Below are 26,423 nucleotides of genomic sequence, written 5' to 3'. Positions count from 1 at the left end.
ATCTGGCACGGACTACATTCTTCTCACACATGCTTTAACCCTACAAGGTCAAGGACAAAGTGAAACACCAAAGAGTATATGCTATGAGTGAGTGAGTGAAGGACGTTCCAAGCCTTCTGGAGGGTTCCTGGAGAATTTCCTTTACTTTCTGACCAAGAGGGGTCTCTTCCTTCTTTGCATTTTGGAAGGCCCCATCAGTTTACTTGTCCCGTGTCATCTCCAGTACTAGGCACTGGCTCATCCACCAGACCTCTGGCCCACTCACTCTCATGACCTCATCTTCTTTGGTGGAGCTGGGGTCAGTGGTGGGCTAGATCTGGCTTGAACCTACTCCCGAGAGCCAGTTGTTAGATTTCAGGAATTTTGTGAGCTGGTTGTTAAACATAGTCACCACTAACAGTTAAATTACACAAAGAATACAAACTTACGATTTCATGTATCACATTAAAAAGAGGTCATAAATACTCAGTATTCCTCACTTCCTAGTTAGCTTAGTAGTCTCTGCTGTTAGATGTGCTCTGGAATTTGTTCACACCCATCATCTCTGTGGTACAAATCCTATATGGCCATGTGCGCATCTTCCCCAGGCTAGACTCAGCGATATCACATTTGTAGCTTGAAATCAGCCAAGGTGGGGGTATTTATACCATAGAAATTTGCAAATCCTAAAAATTGGGACTTAACTGATGGTTTCATTGATTGTCTGGATTTAAGAAAGTGATGCTAATAATGCAGATTATACTTAAAATGGTCACTTCTGTAGCCATTCCATTTGATGAGCACAAAAAAAATTGAGGCATTATTCTTTCAAATTCAAATACAACATTATATGTTTTTAAAAAATTATAAAAAATAATAAATTCAAATACCAAAAAGTCACTCACGCTATTGACAAGTGATTTCAGACCTCCTTTATCTTACTTCTAAAGGAAATACCAGCCAACATTCATACCACAACTATGCTTGTTATCTAATTGCAACCATAGCTGACTCTAGGTACAAGAGGTCCAAGTAAATCAATGAATGTGTTCATTGTCTGAGAATCGATTGGCTATATGAAAATTTACAATGAAAATACTCATATTTATTGTTATTTGTAAATTGTTGCTGTACATCCTTTAGAAAAGGAAAATTTATGATAAACTTGAGTTTGCATAAATACACACACATATTCTTTTTCAGAGAATCAGCTGTTAGACACTTACCTCTGACTTCCCTCAGGAGTCCCTCCAGCTCTTCCCACAAGACCACCAGAATCTGCTGTGGCCACCAGGCCTTTAGGCCAAGTGAGGTCGTGGTGGTCCCAAGGAAGTACCTGGAAGCTTCAGGCCAAAGAAAAGGAAGGCCAGTGTTTACAGTGAGGTCTGGCTTCAGAATGGCCTTTGTCTACCCAGGGACTTTATTTATTTTCCAACCAGCCTAATGCCTTTGACCCCAGCTTGAAGTCAGAGGACAGGAAGAAAGGTTCTTTTCTTTGGGATGGGGATTGGCCACATGGCTTGGCGGGGAGAGAACTTCGGGATGCTGTGAAGGTCTGGCCCAGGACCTCCCAGAGCCCTGGAATGACAGCTCATATTAGAACTGGAAAGAGAATGACCTTGCTTCTTCCAGGAGGCCCCACGTCGTACAGAGGCTCTGCAGGAAGTCCATACTTACTCACTCACGTACATCTCTAATTCAAGTCTGCTGATGTCCTACCAAGGGCATATTTCTTTATTTCATCATGTTATCGAGGTATCATCTATACCACAAATAATTTCTATGGTCCATTCATTTATTCATTCATTCATTTGTCTAATCAATCAATATTGAGCACCTTCGATGGATCAGGCACTGTTCTCATACTGCGGCTGCATCAGTGACCCAGAAGATCTCTGACCTCAGGTATATGAGGTCAAGGGGACAATATGGGCATTAAACTGGTTTGCATCCCACTGGATGCAGACTATAAGTTCCACAGTCTCCAAGTTGAATTCGTGATCTTCACCCAAACCCATACTCTTCTGAAATGTCTATCAGTAGAAAAACAGCCATCATAGCCACCACGTACATGACATGGGCCCAGCACTAGTCTAAGCACTTCACATACATTAACTGATTTAACCCTCACAAGAACCCCCGTGGGATAAGTACTATTAGTACCCTCACTTTACCAATGAAGAGAGTGAGGCACCAAGACCTAAAACTTTGTCTGAAGCCACACATTTGATAAGCTCTAGAGTTGTGCATTGGTACCACCATTCGTCCTGGGAAGAATGTGTAGGTGAGCAAGATCAATCTAGCTGAAGTCCTAGGAAATTCAGCAAAAGTCTAACTTCAGTTTTGGCAATAACAATATGGGCAAGGCTTAGACTCCTTTCCTGACTTTGCTACTTTCTACCTATAGGACTTTGAGTAAAAGTTCATCTCTTATTTAACCTCTCTGAACTTGTTTTCTTTTATGTACTGTATGAACAGCTATCGCATGCAATTACTTCTTGGGTGGGGAGAGACCGTTAGGAGGAGTCCATGATACAGTGGGAGCACATATTTAGTGCAGTGTCTGGAGTGAGTATTCAAATCTCAGCTGTGAAGACAAGAATATTGGAGAAGTTCATAAGAGGACCCTGGTCACCCAGGAGCCCCTAGGCTCCAATGGGTCATGGGCTGTGATTACCTTGCTTACTGGAGTATAAAGCCTACTACATGAGAGGTGTTGAACATTGGTTGGTTGGGTGGTTGGGTGATTGGTTAGTGGTTAACTGGTTGGACGGAGGGAGAGAGAGTAAAGCATGGTTTGCTGTCCCCTCTGTCCCACAGGAGCTATCCCATGACCCTCCCTCCTAAAGCTTTTCACATGTGTATCCAGTCTCCTCCAAGCAAACTAATAGTGAATATTCCAAATCTGGGACTGGATTTTTTGTCATTCATCTCACCACATCCCCAAATTCTGATTTCCCAAGGAAGGAGCCTGGGGGTTCTAAAACATTATTCTATGCACTTAGGCCAGAAAATACCTTAAAGATGTCACCTCTCACCTGGCACTCTTTACTCCATAGGCCTTCAGCACTGAAACACCTGTGGCCCCAGGTGATGGCACAATGTTTATATAAACCAACGGTCCTGCCCCCGGGTTTCCTGGTCACTGCTCCTCCTTAAGACAAAGGGAAACCAGCACATGCTCTCAAGAGAAATACTTCTCTGGGAGATCCTAAGTTCTAAACAAGAAAATGTGAAGCCAAAATTACATAGTTATTAAAAGCACTGATGTTCAGGTCAGAAAATGTCTGCGAGTATCTTAATGACTTTGAGCCTTGATTCCTTCACCTGAAAAGTGGAGACAACAACAACACCTTCTCTGTGAAGCCATTTGGGGGAAGAGGTCCTATACTGTAGGTGAATCGCTTAGCACAAGGCCCACCACAGGACAGGTGCTCAGTAACAGATCAAGACTATCCCCGGTCATGACTGCTACCTCCTTCAAAATTAGGAAGACACCAGCGCATATTTTGCAACTCATCCTAAACAAATGAAAATTATGCTGACTATTCTCAATAAACACCAACTAAGCATCTGCTCTGAAGGTAAGCAGCCCTATCACCCAAGTCCTGAGTCACTCATGAGCAATAAGCAAGTAGGTTATTGTTTTAATAATCTCTCCCTCTCGTAAGTGATAAGAAGTGTCACAATCTGAATCCAAATTCTCATTCATTCATTTTTCTATGAACCCATTCACCAAACCTTTACTGAGATGCTACAATGTGTCAACACTGGGCACAACTCTGAAACCACAGAGCTGAATGACCCAGACCAGGTCCCTGCTCTCATGGAGCTTCCAACGGGGTGCGGTTATTTTTTTTAAAGCCACACAGACACTATAATGATAAACTGTGTTAAGTTCTCTGAAGGAAAAGCACAGGAATCCTTGAATGCTTGCAAAAGAGAGAACTTAATCTAAGAATACTAGAAGAAAGAAAGAGACACAGACTTTCCCTAACTGGAAAGAAGAGTAAGGAAAGCCACATGACTTGAAAGAGTGTCAGGATTTCGGTCTACATAATCCCTTAGAACTTTAAAACAATCCAAAGTGCAAATCCTCCAGGTCATCTGTCTGTTTGGCTCTCTTTCCCTCCACCCACCAGAGTCCCCAAGCTACGTGTTCTAGGACAGACAAAAGTCCATTTTGTTTGTTTCATGAATAAGTGGCTGTTTGGTCCCCAGGATTACCATGCAGCTGTTACTTAGCCTGTCCCACGGCAGGTCCCCAGGGAGGAAAGCAGATGTAGCATGTGTATGATGGGCAGAGAAGTCAGGGGCATTCCTGTGAGCATCTCTACAAAGCAAATGTCTGATCTATCTCCAGATGAACAAACAGCAAAAGTCCTCAATTTACAAGAAAGTTCAAAAACAAACATTTCACCTTCGCACACAATAGTTGACCCCGGTGGGAACGGGAAAGTAGTTGAGAGTCACCCGCATCGTGTCTATTAATATGATACTCAAGATCTGAAAGGTTAGAATCGAAGGCAGAAGAGATCACCTATTTTAAAAAATTCTATCCATAGATAAATAATTTGTAATCGGTGAAATTTCATAATCCCAAATAAAATAGAAGTTTAAGAGCATAGATAAACATTTCTAAATACTTTCAGTCTGTGAAAAACTGTTTCTAGCACTCTCTATCCATAAGAATGAAAGCATCTCCACTCGAGCATGGCTTTCCCCAGCATGTTTGTTTCACGAGATGGGTCTGGAGGTTGATGGTATTCCCAAGAGCTCCTTCATGATATCAAAAGTAGGCAATCCTCGATGGAACTGGAGGATATTATGCTAAGCGAAATAAGTCAGAGAAAGAGAAATGCCATATGGTTTCACTCAATCTGTGGGATTTAGGAAACAAAACAGATGAACATAGGGGAAAGGAAGGAAAAATAAAATAAGATAAAAACAGAGAGGGAGACAGACCATAAGAGTCTCTTAACTAAAGGAAACAAATTGAGGGTTGCTGGAAGGGAGGTGGGTGGGGAAATGGGGTAACTGGGTGATGGGCATTAAGGAGGGCACGTGATGTCATGAGCACTGGCTGTCGTATGCAACTGACGAATCACTAAATTCTACCCCTGAAACTAGTAATACACTATATGTTAATTAAATTGAATTTAAATAAAATTTTTTTTAAAAACACATGTCTGTATCTCATTTCTGCCATTCAAGCCGCTGGTACCATGATGAGTGAAGCCCTCAAGGCTCCACTTGTGGAGGAACTTTGTGTTCCTCCTTTCATTTTCCTTTTGGGAAAGGCAGTTTATCCTCTCTTCTAAGCTGCTACTTGACTGGTCAATGATAACCTCCATAGTTTTCTTAAGATCTCCTAGAAAATCAGTTCCCTCCAGTCCTGTTCTGGAGCAATTAATTTTCTGACCCACCAGACCCACTGTGTTGATTTCAGCCCCATATTCCAGGCTGATGCAATAACTCTTCATCTTGCTCCTATGGGTGATCTCGTTAGTGATGGTGTCTGTCCCAGACATGTGTCACCTGATACGGACCCATAATACAGTGTAATCAGTTAACGCTCTTGTTTCAGTATCAGGGAGACACGAGTTCAAATCCCAACTCCACCACTTACTAGCTATAGACTAAGCCACTTCCAGTCTTTGAATCTCAATGGAGATGAAAAGCAATTGTATCTTCCTCCAAATGTTGTTGGATTACATGAGAAAATAGGTCCTCCTGCATAATATTTATTCAAAAATATCAGCCCCTCTTTTTATTTTGATATGTGCTCATTCTCTGGTCTCAATAAAGTTGTCCATCAAATGATACCTAAGGAAGAACAAAGGCCAGCGCTCTCCTGTGCTCTTTGCGACGTCCCCCCAGGCCAGCACTTCTCAAACTGCAAATTAGTGAGTCTGTGAGAAATCAATTTAGCAGGTCATAAGCTGAATATTTTTCAATTAGAAAAGAAGAGATTTTGGGGCGCCTGGGTGGCTCAGCCTTCGGCTGAGGTCATGATCTCAGGGTCCTGGGATTGAGCTCCGCATTGGGCTCTCTACTCAGCAGGGAGCCTGCTTCCCCCTCTCTCTCTGCCTGCCTCTCTGCCTACTTGTGATCTCTGTCTGTCAAATAAATAAATAAAATCTTTTTTTTTTTAAAAAGAGTTTTAAAGTGGTTGGAGTAGGTCAGTCCACCTCATGTTATAAGAACTAAACGATGTTCTGTCAAAATGTGTATTATACGTATGTTTGTGTATATGCATACTGAGATACAAAGTAAAATGCATTTCTCACTGTGTGTCACGGCGGGGGGGCGGGGGGGGGAATGTCTGAAAGCCACTGCTGGAGGCTGATCCAGGACTATTATACATTCTTTGGTAATGTTGTACTATTTAAGAAGACATTGCTGCCCCCTACTGGAACTCTTGATTTCTCACAAAAAGAAGCCTTGCTTCTCTTTGCCCTTTGTGACCTGGTCACCCTCCCTGTACCCTCTCCCAAGGCTCACCCAGAGGGAATTCTTCCCGGGAGCTATCCCGATGCCCTGAGCACTGAGTCAAAGGCACCCGCAGGAGTGGGAGCTGGAGTTCTCACCTCTAAAATAATTTGGAAAGCGCTGTGTCCTTCCCTCCCACCCACCTTCCACAAGCCAAGCAGCCGGATGACTGAGTCTCCCCCACCCGTGTTCTCCCTGCCTCACCCCTACCCCAGACCCTTCTGGGCATCACGGAGCCTCCCCAGCCCCCGAGCGGCCAGCTGTCTCTACTTCCTCTGGGGAGACTTCAAGGCGTACATCAAGAAACACATGATTGGATTACAAAGCGGCAAATAAGTTTAAATCTTGGCTTTAAAATAAAACTGATGGATGGAGTCAGGCATTTTTTATAATGTAAACCATTTGTATTAACCCCCTTAAAAACAGTCTCGTTTGTTTTGCATCTTGAATCAAACTTGTTTCTTCCTTGGGTAAAGGCCTGCCCCCAAAGAGAGATGTGCTTCAGCCATTTCCTTGTCTACGAGATGGAAGAAGGTCGACAAACCTGTCCTGTCGTCCTGTGTTATATCAGGTGCCAGCCACTGTGTGTTCGGGACTTTTCTGTGTCATCTCATCTCATTCTGGCGATGCTGGGCTCAGAGAACTTAATTAACCTGTTGAAGGCCTTGCTGCTAGTAAGAACCAGATTCTTCTGACTCAATCTGCCTTCCTCTCTCACCGCCTTCGCACCCTGCTGCCTGCTTGATTGAGGGCCGGGCCCACTCCCTGGGGCTTCTCCTTCCTCTCCTCCCCTTGTCCACACATCTCAATGGGAGCAGTTATCAAACAGGAAGGAGATCGCAGGGGCCAACCAAGTCATGAAGAACAAGGAAAGACTGAGAAACTAACACAGACCAGAGGTGACTAGGGGTACATGACAGTGAAATGCAGCGTGGTACCCTAGGATTCTGGATCACAAAAAAAGGATTTTTGTGGGGAGACTGGTGAAATCTATGTAAAGACTGGAGTGTGGTGTTGTCATAGCCAGGTCCTAGTGGGCTTACCAGCTGCCTTCCCGGTTAGGGTCCGTTATCAAAGGAATGAGACTGAAACAGAGAGAAAGTTATGTTAAGCTTTATTTTATGCCAAGTATTAGAAGTTAGACTGATCGGCCAGGGAAATGAGACTGAGACTGAGGTGAAAGTTATGCATAGCTCTATTCTATGTCAAGCATTAGAATGACCGGCCAGGGCTGTCCCCGAAGAGAGCGAACACCCCCAGCTTACAGGCTCAACAATTGACTGACTGACTGACCGGCCAGTCAGGGCCGCCTCCGAAGAGAGCGACCCCTCCCATTCTTACAGGCTACCTTTTATTGGGTAAAACTGCAACCCATATCTTGGCATCTCAACCCACCGGGTTTGTGTGTCTCTTGCTGATTGGCTTGTTTCATCCGGTCTGGTGACGTGTTATTCAAGATACTCCATACTAGGAACTGTTACAAACAGTATTTTCTGGGAAGGCTTTAGTCAGCTAACATATTCAGTGTGAATAATAAAATCGTCGTCCTTCCCAAGATGGAATCATTTTGGTTTAGGCAAGACCTTCTCACTGTTACAATCAGTACTTCGTACTGATTAGATGTCTCTATCTGGCCTGACTCGTCCTTGTATTCTGGGCTCTGTTATCAGGAACTAGCTGACTACATTTTACTGGTTTCTCGGACTTGTTTCTAAGTAAGTTTCTCTGGGGGGGGAGGGTCAATTTAAGTTTACCGTACAAACAACAAAATGGCTATTTAACCGAGATGGAGTTGCTCTGGCTAAATAGGTCCTTACATTCCCACGGCCTTGTCAGCCATTCCGTACAGCTTCCAGAATCATCTTTCTAATGCACAAATCTGACCGTGTCTTGCTCTCCTGCTTATAACTTTTCCATGGTTCCCACTCACTCTTGGCTCCCCCTCTAGCAGCTTCTCCCACTTCCACTTCCCTACCTCCCTAACTCTGCTCCAGCTTTACTAAACTCAGTGCTATTTTCAGAAAACAGCAGGTCCCCTCCATCTTCTGGAATTTTGCTTGACACATGCCTGTCAACTCCATACCCCACAACCTGCAACTGGAATTAAGTAGATCTCTGACTATCTCTCTCTCTAACTCAGTTCAGTTGTTACTTCCTCCAGGAAGTCCTCCCTGACGCCCTGGGTCCCGTGCTGGGTGAGGTGGCCTCACCTGTGTTCCCATAACACCCTGTAATTTGCTCCCACCACAGAACTTCCCATCCTGGATCACATTCGTATTTCCCCCTTCCATCTCTCAACACTGAACCCCCACTTCCCTGAAGTGGGAAGTAGGTGTCAGGCATGGCACTGAATAACACTGTCATTGTGAGGATTTTAGTCCTTTGCGCTGCTGCCTGCATTTCTTTGATTGCTCCAAGACAACCGTGTTAGTCGTTTGCAATGTTCCCTGCCACTTGTTCATCTTTTTATTGTCAAATAATAATGCCAGATCAAGCCGAGGACAGGCACTTGCCATGGGCAACAGGACCTAGCTTGAATGTCGTGCATTGTTTTGTTTTCACTGTACTTGTTTTCATTTATGAAATTCTATTTCTGGAAAGCACAACTTGTGTTTTCCTTCTACACAGATCAGTCATCCTTTATAAAATTAATTTATATGAGTAAAGAAAACAAATCAGTTTAGAAAAAGTTTGAGAAATGGTTGCTCGGGTGGCACATAATAGTGAGAACTGCCCAAGTGCCTACACAAATGCACACACACACGTGCACACACACACACATGCATGCATGCGCACACACATGCATGCACACACACACGTACGCACGCGCATCCCTGCAGGAAGGTCGCCCTGAGCAAGAGAAGCACTATTAGTGCCGCAAAGTCCTTGGGTCATGAGATCCAGGGTACTGCTGTCTTTGCCACTAACATCCTCTGTAACAGGGAAAAAAATTACTTTTTTATTTCTCAGTTTACTCACCTACAAAAGAAGAGAATAAAATAGGGTCATAAAAAATATATATGATTTCATCTCCCAGATACAAATCTCATTTCCTGCTCTCATATGATATGGAAACAACATTGCTGAGAAGGAACCCAGAGGTGATTATCCTTTTTATATCACATATCAGAGATCTGACAGGTATAGAGTCTCAGGGACTTACCCATGGTCACAGTGCAATTTAACGTCAAATTCAAGACCAAAATACAGGTCTCACCTAACCTGGTGACCTGTTTCTCCCCCTAATTCTGACACACTTTCCACCCCTATACACTCCCTCCCCAGGTAAACTTCTGTCAGAAGAGTTACATAATACTTACAAAGCACAAGCAAACACACACATATACATACACACATGCACATGTACACAGAGAAACAATTTGAAGACATCTTAAAATAACCAAGAAGCAAACAAGAAAAGGGTGAAAGCATATCGGATTTCAGAGTGGTAACACTGTTGGGTAGGAAAAAAATGCACCTGGAAGCTGAGAAAATACATTACCAGTTTTTCCACAATGGTGCAATTCCCTTCTTAATCTTTATTTAGGTTAGGTACAGGCAGCCAGAAGTCGGGTAGCTCTCACAACTTTTAGTGGAGGATTAGGATAAAGAGCACAACTGATTCATTCCCCTTCTCTACTATAAGAGAACCTGCTTAAATATGGACCAGATCCAATCACCACTCCATGCTCTGTGGATTGGGGGTGGGGGAGCATCAACATGATTTCATATTTTTTAAATGGGATTCTTAAACACTTTTAAAGACTATGTTAGCAGAGTGATTTCATACAGGATGTAGTAATGGCAATGATACCGTGCAATGTTTTCCTCATTTAAAAATTAATCCTACCCTCATCTTTGGAATTATGTTGAACATTTTTTTAAAAGATTTTACTTATTTATTTGACAGAGAGAGATCACAAGTAGGCAGAGAGGCAGGCAGAGAGAGAGGGGGAAGCAGGCTCCCTGCTGAGCAGAGAGCGGGACGTGGGGCTCGATCCCAGGATCCCGGGATCATGACCTGAGCTAAAGGCAGGGGCTTTAACCCACTGAGCCACCCAGGCACCCCTATGTTGAACATGTTTATTGATCTGGGTAGAGGCAAATGTACCAGGTTTACAGATGAACCAAAGTGTGTAGAACCAGAAAATTTTAGCCAAAATTCCCAATGAAATATAAAATGGGTGGATTAATGCCCTTCCCATAAAAATGAATAAATAAATAGAGATCTCATTTCTGCCATTCAAGCCGCTGGTACCATGATGAGTGAAGCCCTCAAGGCTCCACTTGTGGAGGAACTTTGTGTTCCTCCTTTCATTTTCCTTTTGGGAAAGGCAGTTTATCCTCTCTTCTAAGCTGCTACTTGACTGGTCAATGATAACCTCCATAGTTTTCTTAAGATCTCCTAGAAAATCAGTTCCCTCCAGTCCTGTTCTGGAGCAATTAATTTTCTGACCCACCAGACCCACTGTGTTGATTTCAGCCCCATATTCCAGGCTGATGCAATAACTCTTCATCTTGCTCCTATGGGTGATCTCGTTAGTGATGGTGTCTGTCCCAGACATGTGTCACCTGATACGGACCCATAATACAGTGTAATCAGTTAACGCTCTTGTTTCAGTATCAGGGAGACACGAGTTCAAATCCCAACTCCACCACTTACTAGCTATAGACTAAGCCACTTCCAGTCTTTGAATCTCAATGGAGATGAAAAGCAATTGTATCTTCCTCCAAATGTTGTTGGATTACATGAGAAAATAGGTCCTCCTGCATAATATTTATTCAAAAATATCAGCCCCTCTTTTTATTTTGATATGTGCTCATTCTCTGGTCTCAATAAAGTTGTCCATCAAATGATACCTAAGGAAGAACAAAGGCCAGCGCTCTCCTGTGCTCTTTGCGACGTCCCCCCAGGCCAGCACTTCTCAAACTGCAAATTAGTGAGTCTGTGAGAAATCAATTTAGCAGGTCATAAGCTGAATATTTTTCAATTAGAAAAGAAGAGATTTTGGGGCGCCTGGGTGGCTCAGCCTTCGGCTGAGGTCATGATCTCAGGGTCCTGGGATCGAGCTCCGCATTGGGCTCTCTACTCAGCAGGGAGCCTGCTTCCCCCTCTCTCTCTGCCTGCCTCTCTGCCTACTTGTGATCTCTGTCTGTCAAATAAATAAATAAAATCTTTTTTTTTTTAAAAAGAGTTTTAAAGTGGTTGGAGTAGGTCAGTCCACCTCATGTTATAAGAACTAAACGATGTTCTGTCAAAATGTGTATTATACGTATGTTTGTGTATATGCATACTGAGATACAAAGTAAAATGCATTTCTCACTGTGTGTCACGGCGGGGGGGCGGGGGGGGGAATGTCTGAAAGCCACTGCTGGAGGCTGATCCAGGACTATTATACATTCTTTGGTAATGTTGTACTATTTAAGAAGACATTGCTGCCCCCTACTGGAACTCTTGATTTCTCACAAAAAGAAGCCTTGCTTCTCTTTGCCCTTTGTGACCTGGTCACCCTCCCTGTACCCTCTCCCAAGGCTCACCCAGAGGGAATTCTTCCCGGGAGCTATCCCGATGCCCTGAGCACTGAGTCAAAGGCACCCGCAGGAGTGGGAGCTGGAGTTCTCACCTCTAAAATAATTTGGAAAGCGCTGTGTCCTTCCCTCCCACCCACCTTCCACAAGCCAAGCAGCCGGATGACTGAGTCTCCCCCACCCGTGTTCTCCCTGCCTCACCCCTACCCCAGACCCTTCTGGGCATCACGGAGCCTCCCCAGCCCCCGAGCGGCCAGCTGTCTCTACTTCCTCTGGGGAGACTTCAAGGCGTACATCAAGAAACACATGATTGGATTACAAAGCGGCAAATAAGTTTAAATCTTGGCTTTAAAATAAAACTGATGGATGGAGTCAGGCATTTTTTATAATGTAAACCATTTGTATTAACCCCCTTAAAAACAGTCTCGTTTGTTTTGCATCTTGAATCAAACTTGTTTCTTCCTTGGGTAAAGGCCTGCCCCCAAAGAGAGATGTGCTTCAGCCATTTCCTTGTCTACGAGATGAAAGAAGGTCGACAAACCTGTCCTGTCGTCCTGTGTTATATCAGGTGCCAGCCACTGTGTGTTCGGGACTTTTCTGTGTCATCTCATCTCATTCTGGCGATGCTGGGCTCAGAGAACTTAATTAACCTGTTGAAGGCCTTGCTGCTAGTAAGAACCAGATTCTTCTGACTCAATCTGCCTTCCTCTCTCACCGCCTTCGCACCCTGCTGCCTGCTTGATTGAGGGCCGGGCCCACTCCCTGGGGCTTCTCCTTCCTCTCCTCCCCTTGTCCACACATCTCAATGGGAGCAGTTATCAAACAGGAAGGAGATCGCAGGGGCCAACCAAGTCATGAAGAACAAGGAAAGACTGAGAAACTAACACAGACCAGAGGTGACTAGGGGTACATGACAGTGAAATGCAGCGTGGTACCCTAGGATTCTGGATCACAAAAAAAGGATTTTTGTGGGGAGACTGGTGAAATCTATGTAAAGACTGGAGTGTGGTGTTGTCATAGCCAGGTCCTAGTGGGCTTACCAGCTGCCTTCCCGGTTAGGGTCCGTTATCAAAGGAATGAGACTGAAACAGAGAGAAAGTTATGTTAAGCTTTATTTTATGCCAAGTATTAGAAGTTAGACTGATCGGCCAGGGAAATGAGACTGAGACTGAGGTGAAAGTTATGCATAGCTCTATTCTATGTCAAGCATTAGAATGACCGGCCAGGGCTGTCCCCGAAGAGAGCGAACACCCCCAGCTTACAGGCTCAACAATTGACTGACTGACTGACCGGCCAGTCAGGGCCGCCTCCGAAGAGAGCGACCCCTCCCATTCTTACAGGCTACCTTTTATTGGGTAAAACTGCAACCCATATCTTGGCATCTCAACCCACCGGGTTTGTGTGTCTCTTGCTGATTGGCTTGTTTCATCCGGTCTGGTGACGTGTTATTCAAGATACTCCATACTAGGAACTGTTACAAACAGTATTTTCTGGGAAGGCTTTAGTCAGCTAACATATTCAGTGTGAATAATAAAATCGTCGTCCTTCCCAAGATGGAATCATTTTGGTTTAGGCAAGACCTTCTCACTGTTACAATCAGTACTTCGTACTGATTAGATGTCTCTATCTGGCCTGACTCGTCCTTGTATTCTGGGCTCTGTTATCAGGAACTAGCTGACTACATTTTACTGGTTTCTCGGACTTGTTTCTAAGTAAGTTTCTCTGGGGGGGGAGGGTCAATTTAAGTTTACCGTACAAACAACAAAATGGCTATTTAACCGAGATGGAGTTGCTCTGGCTAAATAGGTCCTTACATTCCCACGGCCTTGTCAGCCATTCCGTACAGCTTCCAGAATCATCTTTCTAATGCACAAATCTGACCGTGTCTTGCTCTCCTGCTTATAACTTTTCCATGGTTCCCACTCACTCTTGGCTCCCCCTCTAGCAGCTTCTCCCACTTCCACTTCCCTACCTCCCTAACTCTGCTCCAGCTTTACTAAACTCAGTGCTATTTTCAGAAAACAGCAGGTCCCCTCCATCTTCTGGAATTTTGCTTGACACATGCCTGTCAACTCCATACCCCACAACCTGCAACTGGAATTAAGTAGATCTCTGACTATCTCTCTCTCTAACTCAGTTCAGTTGTTACTTCCTCCAGGAAGTCCTCCCTGACGCCCTGGGTCCCGTGCTGGGTGAGGTGGCCTCACCTGTGTTCCCATAACACCCTGTAATTTGCTCCCACCACAGAACTTCCCATCCTGGATCACATTCGTATTTCCCCCTTCCATCTCTCAACACTGAACCCCCACTTCCCTGAAGTGGGAAGTAGGTGTCAGGCATGGCACTGAATAACACTGTCATTGTGAGGATTTTAGTCCTTTGCGCTGCTGCCTGCATTTCTTTGATTGCTCCAAGACAACCGTGTTAGTCGTTTGCAATGTTCCCTGCCACTTGTTCATCTTTTTATTGTCAAATAATAATGCCAGATCAAGCCGAGGACAGGCACTTGCCATGGGCAACAGGACCTAGCTTGAATGTCGTGCATTGTTTTGTTTTCACTGTACTTGTTTTCATTTATGAAATTCTATTTCTGGAAAGCACAACTTGTGTTTTCCTTCTACACAGATCAGTCATCCTTTATAAAATTAATTTATATGAGTAAAGAAAACAAATCAGTTTAGAAAAAGTTTGAGAAATGGTTGCTCGGGTGGCACATAATAGTGAGAACTGCCCAAGTGCCTACACAAATGCACACACACACGTGCACACACACACACATGCATGCATGCGCACACACATGCATGCACACACACACGTACGCACGCGCATCCCTGCAGGAAGGTCGCCCTGAGCAAGAGAAGCACTATTAGTGCCGCAAAGTCCTTGGGTCATGAGATCCAGGGTACTGCTGTCTTTGCCACTAACATCCTCTGTAACAGGGAAAAAAATTACTTTTTTATTTCTCAGTTTACTCACCTACAAAAGAAGAGAATAAAATAGGGTCATAAAAAATATATATGATTTCATCTCCCAGATACAAATCTCATTTCCTGCTCTCATATGATATGGAAACAACATTGCTGAGAAGGAACCCAGAGGTGATTATCCTTTTTATATCACATATCAGAGATCTGACAGGTATAGAGTCTCAGGGACTTACCCATGGTCACAGTGCAATTTAACGTCAAATTCAAGACCAAAATACAGGTCTCACCTAACCTGGTGACCTGTTTCTCCCCCTAATTCTGACACACTTTCCACCCCTATACACTCCCTCCCCAGGTAAACTTCTGTCAGAAGAGTTACATAATACTTACAAAGCACAAGCAAACACACACATATACATACACACATGCACATGTACACAGAGAAACAATTTGAAGACATCTTAAAATAACCAAGAAGCAAACAAGAAAAGGGTGAAAGCATATCGGATTTCAGAGTGGTAACACTGTTGGGTAGGAAAAAAATGCACCTGGAAGCTGAGAAAATACATTACCAGTTTTTCCACAATGGTGCAATTCCCTTCTTAATCTTTATTTAGGTTAGGTACAGGCAGCCAGAAGTCGGGTAGCTCTCACAACTTTTAGTGGAGGATTAGGATAAAGAGCACAACTGATTCATTCCCCTTCTCTACTATAAGAGAACCTGCTTAAATATGGACCAGATCCAATCACCACTCCATGCTCTGTGGATTGGGGGTGGGGGAGCATCAACATGATTTCATATTTTTTAAATGGGATTCTTAAACACTTTTAAAGACTATGTTAGCAGAGTGATTTCATACAGGATGTAGTAATGGCAATGATACCGTGCAATGTTTTCCTCATTTAAAAATTAATCCTACCCTCATCTTTGGAATTATGTTGAACATTTTTTTAAAAGATTTTACTTATTTATTTGACAGAGAGAGATCACAAGTAGGCAGAGAGGCAGGCAGAGAGAGAGGGGGAAGCAGGCTCCCTGCTGAGCAGAGAGCGGGACGTGGGGCTCGATCCCAGGATCCCGGGATCATGACCTGAGCTAAAGGCAGGGGCTTTAACCCACTGAGCCACCCAGGCACCCCTATGTTGAACATGTTTATTGATCTGGGTAGAGGCAAATGTACCAGGTTTACAGATGAACCAAAGTGTGTAGAACCAGAAAATTTTAGCCAAAATTCCCAATGAAATATAAAATGGGTGGATTAATGCCCTTCCCATAAAAATGAATAAATAAATAGAGTATATATATATATATATATAAATAGAGTGTATATATATATATATATATATAAATAGAGTGTATATATATATATATATATATATATATACACACACACACACACACAAGATATACAGATTTGCAGCAATTGAGAAAGATCTAGAGAAACAGAAGCTCATGTGGAAGGAGGTTTCAACCGATCGTAAGCTGAATGTGAGCCAGAGGAAAGATGCGACTGCCGGAGAGAAGAAATATCTTATTGCAACCTTAGACTACAACACTAAAGTACATTAAGTACAGTAACCTCCCTCTGTACTCTCCCCACAAGCCCGTTCTGAAGACTGGCGGGTTGTGGGAAGCACACTTGCAGAGGAGCTGAACCTGGCATCCGGCCAGAGGAGAGTAATAGGTCAGGGGGGAAAGGGAGAGGGACTGTAACCTGAGGCAAATGGGGAATGGTTCATGGCATGGGTTGCAGGGCCAAACAAGCTCTCTTCAAAATAAGATGTGTAACTGTCCTGGAACGCATGTGCCCCTGTCTGTCTCCCAGGAATGTTGTGGGAAGGACGCTGCGTGGGAGGTTAGACCCATCCAAAACATCCCTCCCCGCTCAGGGATTTTACGGTTTGTGGTGGGAACAAAATCACATCTATTTTACATGGTAGTGGATTGGGTCACTTCATTTCCTTCCTGGAGAAGACTATTCTAGAACAGAGAGCGTTTGACAACCAACCGAGATCCAAAAGAAAATAAGATGTACTGACGCGTAGATGACCTTAATGACTAGAAGATGCCATGTGGACTCAACTCCTCACCCCAATCCCAACCCACTGCACTACAACCCGTCTGGTGGGCCCAAGAAGCTAGAAATTAAGGGCAGCGAGTCCAACAATAAAATCTAAGCTGCTGGGCATCTGTGGCCAGTCCTATGGCTAGATCGTCTAAGATGTTCCCACATTTCAGAACAAGGGTGAACCCCCTGCATCAGGATCACCTGAGTTGCTCATTTTAAAACGCGTGTACCTGGGGCATCGCCCAGACCTACCGAATCAGAATTCCTGGAGTCAGAACCAAAAAGTTCATTTCCAGCAAGTTCTGTGGACAATTCTTTTGCACATTATCTGAGAGCCGTGGCTCCAAAGCAGTGTTTCTAATGCTTTCGTGTGCATTAGAATCATCTAGAAAGAAAGGCAAAAGCTAGGGCTCCAGAGATTCTGATTCAGAGGTCCTAGGGGGGCCCCAGAATCTGCATTTCAAACAATCACACAGGTGAGGCTGTTGCCACTGCTCTAGTCAGCGGACAGTAGTTAGAGCTCCCTGCCTTAGGGAATTCCTGATTCCGTCCTCAAAACATTCAGATACGGAGGTAGGCAGCTTCTGAAAAGGCCCCCAGTGGTTCTCTGCTTCCTGGTGTTTACACCCTTGGTAAATACCTCTCCCTCCTCCTGTGGGGTGGACCTAGCGACTTCCTCATAATGAACAGAATAGGCAAAACTAATGGGATGTCACTTCTGAGATGAGGTTGTGCCAAGACTCTGTTCTCTCACTCGGCTCTGTCTCACTCACTTGCTCTCTGACGAAGCTGGCGGCCATGTTGTGAGCTGCCCTGTGGAGAGGCCCACATGGTGGGGATCAGGGGGCAGCCTCCAGCCAACAGCAAGCGAGGAACTGACTCCTGCCAACAGCCGTGGGTGTGAGTTTAGAAGCAGAGACTTCCGCTAGCTAAGCTTGAGAAGACTGCAGCTGACAAGCCTTGACTGTAACCTTGTGAGCCGCCCTGAGCCAGAAGACCAGCAAAGCCATGCTTGGGTTCCGGCCTTCCAGCAGAAACTGTGAGATAAAGGGTGTTTCAAGCCACCACACATGTTATGCAGTGACAGAAAACTAATAGAGATGATTTTTTGAGGAGCAGCCCTGAAATCCATATGGCACCTTGGTACTTAACCCAACTTTCAGGCCTCCCCCTCCTCACCTCTCCCCGTTAGAAAGGACACAAATATGCATAAATGTAGATGAGCAATATTTAATAATATACACTATTTACATGTAATGTGGTAATTTTCTTAGTGTTCGGTGTTTCAGCCTTGGCCATTGGGGAGCCTCCCGGACTTTCCAGAAGGTTATGGAGGAGCAGAGCCTCAGGCAGGATGGAGAGGTGAATCTGCATGAGATGCCCCAGGACCTTTGCACCGACCTGGCCATTCTAAGGCCGTCTTTTAAGCTGAGAGCATGGTGAGTTCCCAGCCACCAGCCCCAGGAGCAGGAGGTAGAGCACCTCCTGTGGCTGAAGAAAGAGAAGCAAGAAACTACCAGTTTCTCTGGGGCAAGGGGAGGGGGCTTTCCCTGAGAGAAGTCAGTGAGGGGAACAAAGTCTAGCTTCCAGACTCTCCAGGGCAGTGCCTGATTTCCCCACTGTGGGCAGGAGAGAGGCTCCCCGCAGGGGCAAGCTTTCTCCGTTTCTCTAGGAGAACTGCGTGTTGACAAAGTACGTTTCAGCGGATGTACCTGCAGACTAGAGTCCACTGGAAACACTCTAGACACAAAGCTAGGACTTCCAATCCCCGCTCTATCATCCACTCCTTTTGTGACCCTCCTGGAAGGAGCCCCTGTCCCTCTGAGCTGTGCTCGTCCCCTGGAAGGATGCTCCAGGCCAGGGTGGAAGACCCCGGGAAGGGAGACAGCTCCGGCCATGGGCCCCCGGTCAGATCTGGGCCAGAGGTCCTCAGAGGGCCAGCCCCCCGCCGCTCAGCCACCGTGCCCTCTCTGAGGAGCGCCCGGAGGGGCTGCTGTGCCACAGGGGGCTCCGGCAGATGTGGTCCAGCCTGTTCCTGATGCTGTCCTGCAGCTCCTCGTCACCCAGCAGCACCGCTGCTGCCAGGGCCAGCTGGAAGTACTCGGTGGCATCGTGGGCATCCTAACCCCATGGCAAGCAGGCAGAGAAGAGACAGCGGTCAGCAAACATTTCCGGGAGAGGATAAGAGGCAGTGCTGGGGACTCGAACTCGAGCTTTGGTCCACCCCACACACTTTCCACCCCCCTCCCCCTGGTTCCTGGGGGAGCTCCCACCTCACTCTACTGTGAACTGGACAGGTGACAGTGCCCCCTGCAGTGGCCCTCTGCCATGGCCACAGGGGTGGTACCTTACCCAGGCTTAGCCAATCATGAAGCGGCATGGCATCATCCTGGGCCCGGGACCTCAGGGATCCCTAAATGACCCAGGCCGACCTAGCCCATTCACTTCCTGGGACCTCTCAGTGTAACCTCACAGAGCTAATGGTCCCTCCCCCTTTTAGCCACGGGCTAATAGCTGGACCCAAAGGACCCCCAGGAAATAGAGAAGTAGAAACATACAGAGCAAAGAGAAACAGGAAAAGGTGAGGAAATCCAGGATGATGTTTGAGTACCAGCATCCAGAACTCCCTAAAACTCCTGAATTTATACTCAAACTTGCCAGTCACTTGAGCCAATAAATTGCCTTTTTTGTTTAAGCTAATTTGATTTGCGTTTTTCCGCCTGGCAATCCCTAGATTCCCTGGTTGGGAGAACCTGATCAGATGCACTTTGTCCCTGAACCATTTCTCCGGGGCTATGGGACAGAAGCAAGATGGCTGCAAGTCCTTCACTACCCCGTGGTCCCTCCCCACATGGTAGGAATGAATAACAGATGCTTCTTTGGGTGAGATTCAAAAAGGGATGTCTGGTTCCCGTTAACCCTCACAAGTCAATAATTAATTCAGGCCAGAAACAACGTCTGGCAAATAAGAAAAGGACAGCAGAGTTGCCCTGAGGTTCCCCTGGGGGCCAAACACAGGCGTGACTCAGAAGGATATTAAGAGATTAAGGGCCATACTGGTGCAGACAGGGACCTCTAGTAAGGGGAAGCCAATGCCAGAGACAAAGTTTGAGGGCCAGAATGGTAACAGAGACTTCCAGACCACCAACACAGAGAAGTGGCTGGAAAAATAAGAAGCTCTAAATTCAACTCCTGCTGAACAAACAGGAGGGTCAGGGCTGAGGCCTGGTTAGGACAGAGGCACACCTGCATTCGTAGACTGCACCTCGCGATCTCAAACGTGGTAGCGTGTACCCAGATTTCTCCTAGAGTTTCATTTAACTTTATAAGAAGTACACGATGACTGACTAGTTACCCTATAATATTTTGAAGACGCACCGTTAAGTATTAATTTTTTATTTTAATGTTGGAGCTTATAGTTCCTTTGTTTTGTGCGTAGTGTATTTCCATAGGCCCCTCAGGAACTCCCAGCCACGGGGCAAGGTCCTCATGGTCCCTGACAGATAAAGTGGCTCCGGAAGTCATAGCAGGGCAGGGAGAAAGAGGAGCTAGTATCTCTCTCCTCATCGGATGGGAGCATCTTTGAGATCTCCCATGGGGCTAAGTGAAAATAGCCATCATGTCTCCAGAGGAGTCATTCCCCACCCTATGAGATGTGAATTCCCATCTTGGGCCACTCGACTGTACCCTGAAGGCGTCCAGGGAAGAATAGGGTGGGAATGCAGCTCTCTCAGGACCTCATCTTAAGCCTGGCTCTTACCTTCAGCTGGTAAAAGGTGAGTCGCCCCAGGCGATAATACACCTTCACATAGTACAGGGCCTCCTTGGGGCTCTGCAGCCAGGGGGGACAAAGGGACAGAGTCTTCAGGTAGCAGTCCTCAGCCATCTCGTACATGTGCAGGGAATAGTAGACTGTAGCCAGACGGTGAAAGGCCACCAGCTCCTGCTTCTGATCTCCTAGGAATCGGAAAACCAAGGGAGAGATCTCGCAGCCGACACTTGCCGACATCCAATTACTCACCCAGGCGCTGCTATTTTTTGAAGGTCTTCTAGGGATCGGGGACTTTGCTTGGGATGCACGGAACAAAGCAGAAGAGGTCCCTGCCCTCGTGGGAGGTTCATCGTCTCCTGGGACATAGAAGTTCCTCAAATAATCTCACACGTCCTCACACACAAAGGCAAAATTTCTCCTGTGGTAAGGGATGCGTAAGAAAACGCCAGGCTCTGGGAATGACTGCTCAGAGCACGTGTGCCCTTCAAGATTCAAGGATAATGCCCTGAAAAAAATTTTCTCTTTATTACAAAAATCTCTGTAACTCAAGATTCTGGGAAATAATTATCCCCAAGTCCCTGTAATGAGACAAGACTAGCTTGATGGGGTAGCCAAGGATTTTTTGTAATGAATGACTCTGTAGTACAAACGTCTTCACCACATGGAAGTTTCCCCCTTCAGAGAGCTTCCTGGGGCTACCTCCAGAAGCAATCACCCTCTTGCTCCTTCACCAGCCCAAGGTCTCAGATGACTACAGAGAACCGACTCCCCTCTCCCTGCCACTTTTAACTCGTGTTTAGAACCTTGGTTTCTAATGGGTCTATGATTTGTTACTTTGGTTTTTGGTGGCTCTGTTGTTTTAATAACCAACTCCTTTAATACACAGTGGCCTTTCAGAGAGAACAAAGGCTTCCCATTGTGTTTCTGGAATATTCGCAAGGTGGCTGTTTGATACAATTTGAAAAACATCACTTTTAAGCTTCAAAGAGACAAAAGCCAAAAATAAAAGAAAAAATCCAAGGGAGAGAAAATTTTCTGATATGGAAAAATCCAGTCACAGGGAAGTACATAAAAGGGTGGATATATCCTCCTTTCAGCTTGTGTCCAGGGAGGGATAAAGAGTGTTCAGAGAGGGAGCTGCCTGGGGCTCCCACCGCCTTTCCTGAGATAGCAGACTGTCACTCAGATAAGATTTTCTGCAGTAAAGAAAAAGGTAGGAAAAACAGACAGAGAGCTCTGAAGTGCAATTAGACACAATAAAGTCCAGTGCCATCCACATCTCAAGCCCTTGAGAATGCCCAGAAGTCCCTTCTAGAATCCTCTCAGAAGACTCCATTTGCCCCTACATCGAATCAAGCCTTCTCTAATCAAACCTGCTTTTCCTCAAGACCAACATTCAAGAGGACAGGGTTTTTTTTAATTTTGTTTTTCTTTTAAATTCTGCCTTTTTCCTATTCTAATGGCACACATTGTTTCCTACCAGAGTCTGTGGTCATTGCAAGCTTTTTCAGCTACACAGTGAGCTACGTTCACAGGAGTTTGATCTTCATTTACTTTTCAATTCCACATGGAAAATGTGCTTTTGACTAACTGTCAACCCATTAAAAATTTAGGGCAGAGGCCTCTAGTAACAGGGGCACTGCCTGTGCACAGGATAAAATACCATTTACCCTGAACTGGGAACAAACCCAACAGTGGAACCATCCCCATTTGCAAATGACACACTTGCTTACAACAGAGATTGCAGTCGGACCTGGGATTCAAACCCACATGGTCTGACTCCAGAGCTTCTGTTGTTACTGCTTTGTCATTCCCCCTTTGGATAAGCCATTAGCCCTCTCATTCAATATGGCCGACCATCAGGACCACCTACCTATGACCGTGCTGAGTCTGGCCGCCAGGGTGGCAAACTCCAAAGCCTTCTCATAGCCTTCTAGGCTAATCTGCAGCTCTGTCAGCTTGTTGAAAACCCGGAGCTCTGTTCTCATGGCCTTCATCCTCCTCGCTAAAGGAATGGCCCCAGCCTGAGAACAGAAGCACGTGGAAGCTTAGTCCAGCTAAGAATCCTTGGTATAGGAACGCCTGGGTGGCTCAGTTGGTTAAGCAGCTGCCTTCGGCTCAGGTCATGATCCCAGAATCCTGGAATCGAGTCCCATATCGGGATCCTTGCTCGGCAGGGAGCCTGCTTCTCCCTCTGCCTCTGCCTGCCATTCTGTATGCCTGTGCTCGCTCTCTCTTCCTCTCTCTCTCTGATAAATAAAATCTTAAAAAAAAAAAAAAAAAAGAATCCTTGGTATAGACCATACTCTAGGAGGCTTACATTCTGCTGGTAAGGGTTGGGGGGATGGCTGTGTTTCCATGCATGGCTCTTCACAGCCCACTCTCCTGGTCCTTGCTCTTGGTTGCTCTGCCCAGATTTTAGAAGTAGGAGAATTGAAGGTCATGAGACCTCCTAAGACCAGAAAAACGCAGATGGGGAAAAGGAAGATGACATTTCTTGAGGCCATGTGGGAATGTAGTCACCTCCCAACCACGTGATCCATTAGCACCCACAGTGCCATCTGTGGGGTATGCCCATGGTGTCAGAGAGTGCCCAACAAATGGTCATTTCTATTATTTTTATTATGATAGAATTGTAAGCAGATCACTTCATCTCTCTAGACTTAATTCTCTCATCTATAAAGTGCATATGAAAATGACTAGCTCAATAGTCAGGGACATGCTTCTTGTTCTCCCCACCCCTAGCTCCGTGCCTGGCATGTCCTGGGTGCTTGATAAATGCTTGATGACTGAATAAAGATCTGAACAAGCAAATGAATGCATAAATGAAATTTTAGGGTCAAATAAGATCATGAGGTTTCCAACCTTCAGTCAGTGATGAACAATTACAATTTTGACATATCTGCTTAACATACGCACAATTATTTAATTACTATTATTTTTAAGTCAACTCTCTTTTACTACTTTACCTCATCCTTGACAATAATATCTGTGAAGTCATGGGTTTGATGTGCTAGTGTTACACACTTTTAATTTTTAAAACATATGTGAATGCACACTTGATAAAAACATAATAAAACAAAAGTATTCATCTGGGGAACCGTCATCTCCCACCATGCCACCAGTGGTACACAGGAACGTTCTGGTAAACAGAGAACTATGCCAGAAATGGTGAAGTATACCAAGAGGTATAATTATTTTGGTGTGTTTTCCCAGAAAGGACAATTTATCAAATCTAGGAATGACAGAGTTTATCGACCCCTTCTTTGAGAGCCTATTGATTGGAAAAAGGAAGAGTGCATGGGCACTGGATGAGGAAGGAAAGAAAAAGGAATCCCAGCACGAGAGGGGACAGGGACCCCAGGCGACGTGACCCTGCCCACATTTGTTCCAGGGTCTAGGTGGGTGCATGGCGCAGCCCAGGACTTACTCGGTAATACTCCACGGCACAGTGTCTGTGGCGTGTCCCATTGAAGAACACATCACCTGCTTCTTCATAGAGTTTGAGAGCCAGAGAGGGCTCCTCAGACTTCAAGGCCTTCTGGATGGCTGCCTGGATGGGACAGAGACAGGTGTCAAAGGCAGAGAGGCCTTCCAAATATGCACAGAGTGGCCAGAGTGACATCCTAACCACCTGGTTTAACCCTCTGCTCACATCCTCCAAATGCTGAATTGTCCTCCACACTCACAGGACCAGTAGGAAGCCTTTGCGACCCCCTAGTCCAGCATTTCTCCATCATGGTATGATGGTATTAGGAGACCTAGAGACAGTTTTGAGCAGTACATAGACAAACATCTTATGTTTTAATAGCTCAGTATTTATTTTGATGTGTTTTAGAGGAAAAGCTGAATAATACATTCACACCTGTGACTTCAGATAGTGTTACTTAGTGTAAAAAACTAAGTGGATTTGAAGTTGAGTCGAAGAAAATAGTAACAATACAGAAAATACATGAACATGGCCAAGCCATGAACTTCGCCTATAAATGACTGCAGTTTGGAAAACAGTGATCTCATCCAACACCTGCACTTCGCAGATGGAGAAACTGAGGCTCAGAAAGGCGAAGGAAACCGTGTTTACATAATAGTTAGCGGTAAAGACATCCTGGTGCCCTCCAGCCCCATACCCCTCTCCTGGCACCCAGGAGCTCTTTCTCTCTCAGGCACTTCCATATTGCATCTAAACAGAATTCGGAGATGAAGTTCAAGTGGGGGATGGATCCCAGAACATCTGCAGCACCACTATGGGACCTCAGAGAGCCTGAGGTCAAGAATGGCCCCACAGAACAGCAGGCAGCAGTCTGGGGTTGTGGAGGCCTGGGACCGGGCCTGGGCAGGGAGTCAATGGGGCAAGACCCCACATGGCCACACAGTGGAACAGGCGAGGAGATGGGATCCTGCCATCGGGAGGTGCTGCTGCTGAGCAACGCACGACCGACCCCATGGCTCCCTCTGGGCCTCTCCTCCTGGAGAGGGAAAGGCGAGACCTAATTATATGCTCTCCAAAAGCCCTTCCAGCTCTAACATCCCACGGCAGAAAAATGTAGAGACTGAGAGCGAAGGCATTATGTCACAATGTCTGTGTGCAGTTCTCACGACGTACCAGCCGCATCACCTTGAGTAGGTTACTCAGGTCACTGAGCCACATCCATAAAATGGGAGGTTGAGTAGAAACTCCTGCTGCATTTGGAATGAGGGTTCAACTACAGCAGGTATGTGACGTGCTTGCAAAGCCCCTGTGCACAGTGAGCTCGCACTCAATGTCACACAGCCACAGTTAAGACTCTGTGGACGTGGGTTTGTGTGAGCTTAGTAATAAGGGCAATAATAAGGGAGTAAATAAGAAATGAGAAGGAAGAAAAGATAACTGGCACATTTTCAATGGAACAAAATAATATATAACATCATAATGTCAGCATTATGCAGATAACAGAAATGATGATTAAAAAGAAAAAATCCAAGGGATTTTTAACAATAATAGATTTTTAATAATAATTTTAAAATACCATTTATTAGCAAGACAGGAAACAATGTGTGTTGAAGAGGATGTGGAGAAAGGGGAACCCTCTTACACTGTTGGTGGGAATGCAAGTTGGTGCAGCCACTTTGGAGAACAGTGTGGAGATTCCTTAAGAAACTAAAAATAGAGCTTCCCTATGATCCTGCAATTGCACTGCTGCGTATCTACCCCAAAGATACAGATGTAGTGAAAAGAAGGGCCATCTGTACCCCAATGTTTATAGCAGCAATGACCACGGTCGCCAAACTGTGGAAAGAACCAAGATGCCCTTCAACGGACAAATGGATAAGGAAGATGTGGTCCATATATACTCTGGAGTCTTATGCCTCCATCAGAAAGGATGAATACCCAACTTTTGTAACAACATAGATGGGACTGGAAGAGATTATGCTGAGTGAAATAAGTCAAGCAGAGAGAATCAATTATCATACGGTCTCACTTATTTGTGGAGCATAACAAATAACATGGAGGACATGGGGAGATGGAAAGGAGAAGGGAGTTGAGGGAATTGGAAGGGGAGATGAACCATGAGAGACTATGGACTCTGAAAAACTATCTGAGGGTTTTGAAGGGGCGGGGGGTGGGAGATTGGGGGAGCCAAGTGGTGGGTATTATGGAGGGCACGTATTGCATGG

The 26,423-nt window shown here is 45.4% G+C and overlaps 1 protein-coding gene across 1 annotated transcript in view; it reads right to left on the bottom strand.

Moving 5' to 3' along the window:
* Window positions 1–18,210: 18,210 nt before the first annotated feature.
* The window catches only part of LOC111141110 (SH3 domain and tetratricopeptide repeats 2), a 53,750-nt gene continuing 45,537 nt past the window's right edge, over window positions 18,211–26,423 (bottom strand). Inside the window, exons 14-17 of the mRNA XM_022493450.1 lie at window positions 24,199–24,321; window positions 22,642–22,792; window positions 20,757–20,953; window positions 18,211–19,117 (exon numbers count right to left, since the gene is read on the bottom strand). Coding sequence (XP_022349158.1) covers window positions 18,926–19,117; window positions 20,757–20,953; window positions 22,642–22,792; window positions 24,199–24,321 — 663 coding nt within the window. The 3' untranslated portion in view covers window positions 18,211–18,925. The remainder of the gene's footprint in view (window positions 19,118–20,756; window positions 20,954–22,641; window positions 22,793–24,198; window positions 24,322–26,423) is intronic.

Source organism: Enhydra lutris, unplaced genomic scaffold (assembly GCF_002288905.1).
Source record: "Enhydra lutris kenyoni isolate GAN:26980312 unplaced genomic scaffold, ASM228890v2 scaffoldscaffold5, whole genome shotgun sequence".
NCBI classification, from domain to species: Eukaryota; Metazoa; Chordata; class Mammalia; order Carnivora; family Mustelidae; genus Enhydra; species Enhydra lutris.
This window is presented reverse-complemented; position numbering and strand designations above follow the sequence as displayed.